General features: G+C 34.8%; 1 protein-coding gene across 1 annotated transcript; it reads right to left on the reverse strand.

Annotated features, from left to right (window-relative positions):
• Nucleotides 1-240: 240 nt before the first annotated feature.
• LOC140052447 (uncharacterized) lies at nucleotides 241-7,447 on the reverse strand. Its single transcript, XM_072098059.1, has 4 exons — nucleotides 7,031-7,447; nucleotides 4,184-4,383; nucleotides 1,434-3,550; nucleotides 241-1,340 (listed from the first exon to the last, which is right to left on the reverse strand). Exons 1-3 carry the CDS (start codon nucleotides 7,282-7,284, stop codon nucleotides 1,455-1,457), a joined length of 2,550 nt encoding a protein of 849 aa, XP_071954160.1. The 5' UTR covers nucleotides 7,285-7,447; the 3' UTR covers nucleotides 241-1,340; nucleotides 1,434-1,454.
• Nucleotides 7,448-12,905: the final 5,458 nt, after the last annotated feature.

The raw sequence follows: 12,905 nt of genomic DNA on the forward strand, positions 1-12,905 counted from the left end.
GCAACTGCATATCAAGCCGACGGTCCGAGTTCGAGCCTCGGTTGGGGCGACTTTTTCTCATTCTCTCAGATTTCCTCATCTTTATCGTTTCAAAAATTAATTAAATCATTTTCAGTGTATCACCGGGCGGTTTGGAATTTATTTCTATGCCTGTTGTGTTTACAACTGAGGACTAGTGCTGTTCCGCCGTACCACGCCGAGAATGTTAAAGAGTCGCTATCCAATCGAGTTCGAACCGTGAAAGCCCCAGTGGTCTAACGGTTAGGACATCTGCATATCAAGCAGGCGGTCCGAGTTCGAGTCTCGGTTGGGGCGACTTTAACTCATTCTCACAGATTTCCTCATCTTTATCGTTTCAAATTAATTAATTAAATTTCAGTATATTACCGGGCGGTTTAGAATTAATGTTCTATGCTACATAGTCACGTGGTTAGAACAATAGTTTCATATATCTACTATGTAGATTGGATGAAGGAAAAGCAAATTCATGAATACATTACAAATAAATGTATGAATTGTGAATTACAAAAATATTAAATGTTGTTGTCTTGTCAGAATGAGTTGTAAATATGAACGAGTTTTGTAAACATAAATTATATATCATTGATCATTACTTATATTAACAGGATAAAATAATAATAGTGTAATAATAATGAACAATAGTTACAGAAAAATATTTATTTATTTATTTATTTATTGCTATTAAAACTTGTTTCAGTAAGTGTGTTTGTATTTATTTTACTTTGTTATTGATCATCATTGGTCTGGCTACCAATACATTGGAAGCACGCAAGCCTCGCTACCACGTCAAGGTTGATGATCATAGCGAGGGTAGGTTGCACGTTTGTATGTGCCCCTTTGACCAAAGAAAACATATTATAGAAGAAAATTGCATAACATTATGAAACAGAATCATATGAGTTGTAAATATGAAAAAGTTTTTTAAACATAAAAATACAATAAAAATAAACACTAGTTACAATCTAATTCACGTACTTTTACCTTACCGGACCTTTAGTCGCGTTATTCTTTTATACAATCTGCTTTTTAATTAATTTTTTAATCCTTGTAGCGATCAAAGCAGGGCGCATGACACATCATTGCATGTTTACACTGGACACACTGTATTTGATCTGTTGTTACCTGCCATTAGACCCCTTGAGCCTTTGACGTACTTATGCTCAGATATTCGTCTTCCGTTGATTCAATGAAAGATGGTGACGCTTTAATTAGCCGCTGTGGTGAATCTATGTTCTTCTTTCTGGTCCGACAAATGCAATTGGTATTTCTTCGTCGATGAGTTTCAGACAAAGCCGACAATCTCCTCTTGACGGAAGCACCTGTAAAAAATCAAAGCATTAACGAAACTTACCTCTATAAGGTAAACAAATACCCTTTTCACCATTTAATGCTTCTGTGTATGTTGAGATTACCGGTCATAGGTAGGCCTACAGTTAAAGAGTGACGTTGTATGAATCAACATATAATTGTCCAGGTACTTCATTGTTGCTCTGATGAATCCTTTCCGGGAAATGTTCCATGTCACAAAGCAAATTGAATATATTTGGATCGATATCATCTTTTAGATGGTTGACTGCTTCAATGTCATAATGTGTGTCCGTGAATTCAGATACGTATATAACGTCCATAATGCCTTCGGAACGCATTACCGCTTCATCTTCGTAATTATCTACCAGAGCAGCATTGAGGGTCACATCGGATACAATATCCCAGTATTTCCGTGCAAGGTGGTTTTTGATTGGTGCGTATGGTGTACGAGTGTATTTTAATTCAGCGTCATAAGTTTTCTTGTCTACATCCAGGACAGGCTCAAAGTGTGCACATAAGTTTGATAGGTAGATGTTTCTTTCAGATACTAAATCACCAAACTGATTACTTATTGGTGCATATTTCAACCATTCATAATGTGGAAGCCCTTTCCTTCTTCCATATTTACTGTAAACATAAACATTCGTATTTGACATGGTCGCAAATGCCATGATTTTGATGTCCGAACCCCATGTCCCATATTCCCCCATTCTCGTGTCTTCCACGTATCGTTCAAATGATCTGGATTCAATTTTTTCAAATAGGTTTTTGTTCATGGACATATAGTTTAGTATGTAATCCCGTACAACTACATGGTAGTTCTGGACACCAAAGAGAATATAACTCAAAGCCCTAAAAAGACAGTTGCCGTCCCCTCTCATATTAACAACTTTAGTAGGCCTGGCTGCCTTGTCCATTTCACATTTTAAGTGAGTTTTGTGAAAATTTTTGACATTGATACCAAATGGTGCTGCCTTTTCAAGCTGCCAATTGGCATCGACAGGAAAGAATAACTTTCTTGAAGTTTTCGTGTTGAGGTATACCACATCACTATCAGATACAGGCCTACTGTTGTCATGGTCATCATCCGGTGCGACATTATCATTGTCTAATGTAGGTATGTTATCGTGATTATCCAGTGTGATATCATCGTTCTTGGATGTAGGTATGTTAATGTGATCATCCGGTGTGATATCATAATTCTTGGATGTAGGTCTGTTATCGTTATCATCAACATTCTTGGATGTAGGTATGTTAATAATGTGATCATCCGGTGTGATATCACCATTCTTGGATGTAGGTATGTTATCATGGTGCGTTACTTCAGGTGGGATGTCTGGCGTTCGCTTTCGTTTCTTTGGAGGGAGATGCTTATCATTGGTATTACATTTCTGTTTAGTGCTTGATGATGGACAGTTCAAAGAGGTTGTTTTATCGGACTTGTAATGTCTGATCTTGTTTCCGTTAACAATAGCCCTTCTTCCTTTTAGTCGATATGTATTGTGAGTGAGGACTTTTTCTATAATATATGGACCAGTCCATCGAGCATTAAGTTTGCCTCCCTTTCTTGACAAATTTCTGGAATTCTGCAAGAGCACTTGATCTCCTGCATAGTACGTGTTGCTTTTAACACCAGCATCATGATAATGTTTTTGCTTTTTCTGTGCTTTTTTGATATTTTCTGATGCCTTTCTCCTTGAATCTTTGAGTTTCAAAAAAGCGTCCACTCTTATTTTTAAAGGAACAGTTCCGGATATGTCATCTTTATTAGACGAAACGATGGGAATACGTAATTCTACAGGCAACACAGCCTTTCTACCGTAAACTAATGAGAATGGGTCACATTTTGTAGACTTGTGCTCGGATGTTCTGTAGGCAAACAACACGTATGGGAGTTGTATATCCCAGTCATTTTGGTCTGCGTTGGTCAACGTCATAAGCATTGTGCAAAGTGTTCTGTTAAAGCGCTCCGTTTGCCCGCCTGTTTGAGGATGGTATGGTGAGGCAACTCTGTGGTCTACCCCAATCAGCTTACAGAAGCTGTCATTCAGCTCATTACAAAACTCTCTACCCTGGTCTGTAATCAATATAGAAGGTGTTCCATGTCTGCAGACAAAATCAATAAAAGATCTCAGCACTGTTTTAGCAGATTTATCTGGAATTGCATCAGCTTCCACCCATTTGGTAAGGTACTCCGTAAATACAAGTAAGTACCGATTACCTGAAACACAGCAAATAATAATATAATAAGCCGTAATAATAGTAGTGTCAAAATGTCATGATGAGATGTACAACACCCGAACTGTACGAATGAAATAACAATAATAATAACAATATTAATATCAATAAATATAATAAGAACAAGAACAATAATAATATCGTGGATTTACATAGCGCCTAATGTTGTAAAACCTCTATGCGCTGAACAGTATTACCCCAGTCATGGTTTGGATCAAATTAAAACAGGCAGAAATAAAGATTATTACAGTATAGCCATAATCGATGTAAATCCGGTGACAATAATAAGAGCATCTGATTCTTGGTAAATCTAGTTTTTGTTGACAGTGTAAAAAAGAGAACTGTCATAATTTTAGTTTAGTTAACAATTTCAAGAAACCTCACAGAAATTGCGCTTGTGCCTTTACAATAATAAATTTAAGTTCAGCCCTATTACAATAAAGGCCGAACAGAACTAATTATTAACTGTAATTTTAGGCCCTGAAGAATGAATTACAAAGTTTTCTGAACGTATTTCATTCATGTCTTCTTGCTTTTTACTTTTACGTTTTGATTTAGCTTTTTTATCCAGTCACAGCATTTTTGTTTTTCAGTAATTTGTCATGAGATACCTTACCATTTTCTGTCTTTACCAAAGGCCCAACAATATCCATACCGATCTGTCTGAAAGCAGTATCTGTTACGGGTATAGGTTGAAGTGGCACTTTTGCTTTTTTTAAAACTTCTTTCCGTTGGCACTGATCACAGGCGGCTATAAAATTACGAACACCATCAAATGACCCCTTCCAATAATACCTTTCGCGTATCTTTTTCCAACTGTTAAAAAAAAAAAAAAATGTGTTTATTGTATTGATGATATTCAATCTCTTTGTAGGTTTACTATTGACCTTAAAACTGTATTATGGATTCTTTAAATATTTTAATTTTATTTTGTTTTTTAATATTATTTATTATTTATTACCGCAGTTCACATCACCATTCTCATCAATGCATTATAATAACATTACAGTTTGGCGTTCCATATATTTTAACTTTTCGTTTAAGGCAAGCACTGGGCACAACTGATTAATTAACTTTTAATATTTATCTATGTTTCTAGTTTTTTTATTTGACAATGATAAATGAATATTGAAAAGGGAAAAGATACCTTCTATGAAAAATGTCCATCAGTCCGTGATGATTCCGTGTCACATTGTACCAGGGAGATTTACATCTCCCTGATTGTACCGTGTTTACATTCTAAATACCCCCATATAAACTTCAAATTGAGTGCAGCCTCCCATACAAAATAACTACGCCCTCAATCTGGTAATAATTCACTCAGGCAATAAAAAACTAACTTGAAAAGTATAAATAATTAATTGTCCTACTAGAATTATTGTGTACGCTTGGTGAATGTGCGACAGAGTAGATATAAAAATCGCCACTTTTTTTTTTAAATAAACAAGGGGAAATATATACGTTTTAACACTACATACTGGTTAAATTTATTTATTTTTAAAATGTAGAGGACACCCTATTAAGGAAACCGGGTACTTTTTAGTGAGCCACAATGGTAGATTGCGAGAGGTAGTGGTCCTTTAAAATAGGTGGTCACTTACGAAAGATGTGGTCGATAAGGGAGGTGGTCGCTTACGATATGTGATCGATTATGAGAAGCGGTCTCCTAACAGAGAGGTCGTTTATTAGAAGTGGTCACTTAAGAGAGGTGATTTATACAAGAGTTGGTATATTATGAGAAGCGGTCCATTTAGAGATATGGTGGTCTTCTAAAAGAGATCATCACTTACGAGAGGCGGTCGAAAATAAAAAGCGGTCGCTTACGAGAGTTGTGGTTGTTAAGAGAGGTGGTCGCTTACTACGAGAGGTGGTCGATTATGAGAAGCGGTTCATAATGAGAGGATGTGATCACTTACAATAGTTGGTCGATTATGGGAAGCGATCCCTTAACAGAGACGATGGCCGTTTAATAGAGGTGGTCACCCAAAAAAGTTGTCGTTACGAGAGAGGAAGTCGATTATGAGAAACGGTCCCTTAAAAGAGTTGGTTGCTTACGATGTGTGGTCGTTTTAGAAAGTTGGTCGGTTACGAGACGTGGATAGATGGATAGCTAAGTAAACAGATGCATTTGCACATGATTTAGACATTTAGGTTTGTAAAATATATATTTTCTACATTAGCTGGCGATAGTCCTACATTAGCTGGGATGCAATTTTCGTTCCTACATTCGTTGTTGATCGTTCTACATGGTGTTAATTTTTTTCATTACATAAGCTGCAGGTGGTTTTACTCCATTACCGGGGGATTGGAAACTAGTTTTGTTATTGAAAATGCGTTTTTTTTAAAGAAGTATTCCCTAAAAAAAAATGTAATAATCCACTTTAAAGTTACATAATAAAAGTCTTCTTCCTTACCTTTTTTTTTGTCAAATTGTGTTTTCTTTCATAAGTATACATTTTAAACGAACGAAAGTTAATACTGATATGGCTTTTTGCATTATGAATGAGCAACTAATATTGAACATATTTATTATACCAAGACCTGAATAAGTTTTCATTCGGGAAGTATTTGTATCACTATTTAAAACTAAGATATCTCTCATGAGGGATATCTCTATATTACTTACTTACCAAGATATTTAGAATGGAAGATTCTTGTCCCATTCGGAATATCACAAGTGGATTTTTTTCTGTGTTAGTTATGCAGTGGGCACGTGTAGAGTACCGTATATGAACTGTTATAAAACTAAAACATTACTATTATAGATAGAGCTAGTTGTACTGTATTCTTCTTGGTTTTTCGAGGTGTAATAAGCCTACAACAAAATATCTATTAACATAGATATTTCTTTTAAAAAGTAAGACATCTTAGTTTTCAATTGAAATAATCTATCTTTATTAAAAGAGATATCTTAATTTTGAACTAAAGATATATGCGTTGTGTAGCACTGTGTAAATTATATAATAATAATCTGTCAAATTATTGAAACAGTGCTCATATTCGGAACATTTTTGATTAATTATTGAATGCCAATATATGTTTTGTATTTTTTACATGTGATATTTTATGTTCAACTTCAATATATTTATACAATTAATTGCGATAATATATTGAGTAGAAATTATTATCGACTTAACATATTTTTCATTCATGGAGGTATAAAAATATGTTTGAATCTATATATAAAATACTAACTTCATAATGTACACGGTCATTATACATTTTTCAATTGATAAGTATTAGTTATTATTCATTTAATTCATTCATTTAATCATTTGTTTCGAATTCTGTGGTCCACAGAAAGTAAAATTACGTATAAAATCATTTAAAAACAATGCTGTACTAATTACTAATACTCATCTCAGGATGGCATTCCACCTGGCCAAACATATAAACAGTTTTAAAGTCACCCAGAAACTTATCGAAGCTTAAATATTATTTAATTGACAAACTTTAAACTTACGTTTTGTTGACACCCAAGTGACCACCATGTGCCTGCTTATGGATACTATTTAACACTTCGTTTTTTTCTTTCGGTAACAATACACGCAACAATCTACCAGAATGTTGTTTGTAATACAAGATATCACGAAGAATTGTAAAGTTCTTGGCTTTCCGTCGCAAACTTCGTTTTAATATTTCAGAATAATTTACAGGATAAACGTTGTTTTGTAGATAGTTTCTCAAGGCATCAAACTCATGATCGGCCATAATCATGATAATAAGTAAAAATAGAAAGAAGGCAGATTGTAACGAACAACACCGTGATTGGAACTTTGCAAGCAAAGTGAATGATTTTTTAAATGTAGGAGGTTTTGAACAAACATTGAGCCAATCAGCTTCTTGCTACATTTGTTTTAACCAATTGCCGATTAGAAGAAAGAGCAAACAGTTTTGTCAGGTGTAGGCCTATAATTTAAACTTTGTGCCTTAAGTGGATGTCACGAACTCCTTTTACGTATGTTTCCGAGCGGTTGAAAATACTTTAGAAACTCCCTTGTGACATAAAAGTATACACACCAAATTCACAAAGTTGTAAAATAACTCAAAAACAAATCTTTAATTTCAATCAACTTCAACTTTCAACAACCCAGTAAGCATTTTAAACAACAGCTTCACAATAACTTTTACAATCTAATATCCAACCTCTAATATCCAACAACATGACAATAGTTTTACATCCCTTTATATACAAGATGTTCCTATCCTTCTATATCATTCTTTATACTTCTTATTCTATTTGATTACAGTTTCTATTAATAGCATACTGGAATGTTCCTGATTGTTATTATATTAATTATACATGATGTCTTAAATGTAAACATCTTATTCTAGAATGTTCATGGTTAGGGAATGGTAATTTATTACAGTGGCAAGTACACAAAAAATGAGAGAAAAAAACTATTGGAGGGAAATGCCATTTATTAAATTAAATTTCGAAGATACTCTTATTGGTAAACGCTTCAGTCGTTCTATTACACAATAAATAGCACATTCAGATAGGAGTATAAAATATAATCATATAGTTATTCTTTATTACATATTATACGTTCATCTCAAATTATATTATAATATTAATTGAAATTGTATTTAAATTTGTATCCGTTTTTGTCGACAGGACCACAATGCAAAACAAATATTTCTACTTGATTGTGTATAATCCTGTATAAATATTTTGTTAAATAAATAAAATAATATTAAATAGTAATCTACGTAAAATAATATTATAGTACATAAGTTCGTATTAAAACCGTTCAGGCTATGAGGCAACCCCCGCTCCCTGTATATTAAATAGAAACATTTTTTATAATACTTATACTAGAATCATATACTAATTTATTTAGTTATTTTTTAAAATAAGAGAATTAAATTACGTAACATACTGTGGTATATAATTCTTGTAATGAAATCATATTCATGGTAAGCGTAATCTTAATTTGAGATATGGCAAGTTCGCACCCCTTCTCCTGACAAATAACAGATGACAGTTAACACGACTACCGGTAATTAATATCTCCCGAGAGCCGCTGTTTTGAGGTTGACCTGACAATTGTGGCCTGAGTTATGGGACATTACCCTTGCTGGACATCTGGTAAAAATAAATACTGATTATGCTGCCACTTTAGTACACAAAACAATAAATTAAAAAAAATAAAAAAACACAACTTGTGGCATTTCCTTTACACTAGTCCCTGTTCAAAACCGCTAGTGTAGAAAACGGCAGCAAATGTCGTCGAAACTGTCAAATCCACCCATGTAGTAAAACCTAGAACTAGCTAATGTAGAAACACCAACAGTTATTTATTAAATAAAAATCAACATTAGCTAATATACAACTTAACAGGTAATGAAGTAACGAAAATTGCCTCACAGCTGATGTAGTTAATATCGCCAGCTAATAAAATAATAATTATATATTTTACAAACCTAAATGTCTAAATCATGTGCAAATGTATTTCTCTACTTAGTTTAGCTGTCAGTCTATCCACCTCTCGTAAGTGATCGGCTTTCAAAACGTAGCACTCTGATCGTAAGCAACTACCCTTGTTAGCGACCACCTTTAATATTTAAAAGGGACTACCTCTGTTAAAGGACCGCTTCTCACAATGGACAACTTCCTGAAGGGGTAACCTCCTCTCATAAGGGACTGCTTTTCATAAACTACCACCGCTCGTAGACGACCACTTCTTTTACCGACTACACCTCCCGTAAGTGACCACCTCAATAGAGGTGGTAATTTGCGAAAGGTGGTCGTTACGGATGGTAGTCGATTATGAGAAGTGGTCCCAGTGGAGAGGTGGACGTTTTTTTTTATAGAGAGGTCGACACTTTAGGCGTGGTCGTTAAGAGAGGTAGTCCGTCATGAGGTTGATTATGAGAAGCCGAGGTGGTGGTCCTTTAAAATAGCTCGTCCTTGACGAGTGGTGTGGTCGTTAAGAGATGGTGGGCGATTATCAGAGACGGTGGTCGTTCAATAGAGGTGGTTACTTACTAGAAGTGGTTGTTGGTTGGTCACTTACGAGACGTGGATAGATGGATAGCTACCGGTAAGTAAAGAAATGCATTTTCACATGATGTACACAGGTTTTTAAATTATACAATATTTTCAACATTAGCTGTGAGGCAATTTTCGTTACTACATTATCTGCTGACCGTTCTAAATTAGCTGGTGTTGATTTTAAAAATTGATACATAAGCTGTTGGTATTTCTGGTATTAGCTGGTGGTTTCTATGTTTATATGTCCATATAAAACAAAAATACAACCGCGATTTTTTAAACTCAGCTGCATGTACAGACATTGTGGCAAAGACGTTTTAAACGCTTCATTTCAATATAAGCCATTATTCTATGAATTTGATGTATAACGGTATTGGACTGTTTGTATTGGGAACGAAATACCCTAATATTCGAAAAAAACAAAAAACCGAAATACCCTTGAGTGAACGAATAATTATGATGCGCAATTAAGGTGTTTATTTTGCCATATAAAATATAAAAAACAAATATTTTTTGGTAATATGCATCAACAATATTTTTCAAATGTATTTTAGATAAATAAATAAATAATGTAAAGTCTCTAGAAACAAAGCAAATATTGTGACTAACCAATTCAATGTTTTATTAAATAAAAACAAAAATCAGGCATCTGTGAAAAAAATATAATGAAAAAGAACTGACTTTAACAATGACGAACTTACTTGTTTAAAGAACTTTTGTTATCAGTTGATATTATTAAATTAGTAGCAGTATTATGAATATTACAAAATAATATTTTGAGAACTGAAAAATATTTTGAGGGAACGAATATATTTAGGGAGAACAAAATAAGATTTCAAGAACTGAATAATATAAAAAACGAATTACTACTTCGAGACAAGGAATGATGATGATGATGATGATGATGATCGAGAGAACGAAATAATTTCGAGGGAAATTATTTCGTTCTCTCGCGAAGTAGTAATTCGAATTTCGAATGAAATAATATTTCGAGATAACGAAATAGGTAGGCCCTATGCCTATATGATTTAGTGATATTCATTCCCTCGAAATAATAATACAGTAGGCTATATATTTTTCAAGTTGTCGATTTACTTCAAATTGACAACAGGTTGTATATACTCAATCAAAAACAAACAATTTAATTTGATTAGACTATATGTCTCCAGATATAATAATAGTAATATTTATTTCAATCCACTTGATATTTTGCGATTCAAGTTGGTATTCTAAGGAATTATAATTACCCTAACGGGAGTTGGTGAACGTCCAGTGCCCTAGTTTTTACGGGGTTAAATATGATGTCGATGTCTCGATGGTCCTACTTTTTTATCGATGAAAGCTGCCCGGGTGGTTGCGGCCATTTTCAACAGCTAGTATTACAATATTCAATGCTGAAAATTGTCCAGTGGACACTTTCAAACACCGGACAGATTTAAATCTTACACCGGCGCAACAACAACAACTTTTTAATGTAAACCTTCAATTTACATCTTATCCAAAAGATGTTATTAAACATTATTGATGAAGAAAAGTAATTCTTGTTGCATCTTTTATGTCAGTGTTTTGTTTGTTGTAACAATATTACGCTCTGTCTACACTATCAAACTAGTTTGAAAAAAAAAGTGTGATGTGCCTAAATATGGTAGTGATATGACATCGGACGAGGATATATGTACTGCCACTGGACGTACAACAAAAGATAGTTATACGTACAGCCACTGGACGTATAACAAAAGATAGTTATACGTACAGCCACTGGACGTATAACAAAAGATAGTTATACGTACAGCCACTGGACGTACAACAAAAGATAGTTATACGTACAGCCACTGGACGTATAACAAAAGATAGTTATACGTACAGCCACTGGACGTACAACAAAAGATAGTTATACGTACAGCCACTGGACGTATAACAAAAGATAGTTATACGTACAGCCACTGGACGTATAACAAAAGATAGTTATACGTACAGCCACTGGACGTATAACAAAAGATAGTTATACGTACAGCCACTGGACGTATAACGTTCATTTTGTATACGTACCGCAGTTGGCAGTACGTATATCCTGGACCTACAATGTGTAAAACTCGTCCTAAATAATAAAACTTGTCCTAATGATTAAAACGGTGACTACTTCTTCGCATGCAGCTAAAGTAAAATGACGTCACGTTAAAGTGGGTCGTCACAGAGTCTCATGCATATTAATGAAGCAAACTTGCTGAGAGTTTTTTCACACACGCGACGCGAGATTTATCGAAAAATAATAATTGTTTTCACTGCTGTGGATAATAAATAATATACTTTAATTTTAACATGACAGGAGAGCCTATATACTTCCAGTGCGAATAAAAAATAATAATAATGTACAATATTAGTCACGTATTTTCAAATGCTGCAAGACATGAGACCCGAAATAGGCTAGGCCTAGGCCTCCTACTGTAGTGGCAGCGCAGTGCATACCTGAGAGCTAGGGTGTGTGGGAAGTTAGCTAGAAGTGTACATCTGCACGATGCCACGCGGTAACGATGAAGGGGAGGATATGGATGGCCTGATAGTGGGCAGTGTATACTGTATTTTAATTTAGTTAGTCGTCCCCCAGTTAGGCCGCTAGTGAGTGGAGGGCCGTAGCCAGGATCTGTCAAGGTGGGGTTCGGACACTAAATATTTGGGTCAACCCCCCCCCCCCCCTCCCCCAGCCTGATGCGAAGCGAATTTTGTTAAATGACACCCCTAGATGGCCGGAAAGACACCCCTAGATGGCCGGAAAGACACTCGTGCAGCATGCTATATAACCAATGAGCAAAAAGATCGTACTTTTTTCCTCCTCCTCAAACACGTCGATAATTTAAATGACGATAACTATTTGTTGCCGTATGTTAGATGCGCGTGCTCTGTGCGGAACCGCCGATTGTTTGATCATTTACTCCGTATTTTGTTTTGCGTTCAAGTTCAATGCGAACGTATATCTAGGAGCCGCCCCGAAAAAAGCACACTGGGTGAAGGCAAATGCTATTTGCTAGCTCTATCTATAATATTTATTTACAGCAATTTGTTGAGGAATATAAATATGTAAATAGGTGATATTGATACATTTTAGTACGTATCGGCTGGTGGTCTAGAAAAAAATAATCGGATGCCATAATGTGAACTACAGTACTTGATACCATAGATATTATAGTGTAAAATATTAATATTCACTATAATCCTCTATAATACATTATACTTCATAGTCACACATAAATACTGATGTACGTCGGAAGGCTATATACTTTATGCAAATGCTGCCTGACTGCCAGTGATCTAAACAATAGGTATACGCAGTTGTCTGGCGGTG

This window comes from Antedon mediterranea, chromosome 6 (genome assembly GCF_964355755.1).
Source record: "Antedon mediterranea chromosome 6, ecAntMedi1.1, whole genome shotgun sequence".
In the NCBI taxonomy this organism is placed as follows: Eukaryota; Metazoa; Echinodermata; class Crinoidea; order Comatulida; family Antedonidae; genus Antedon; species Antedon mediterranea.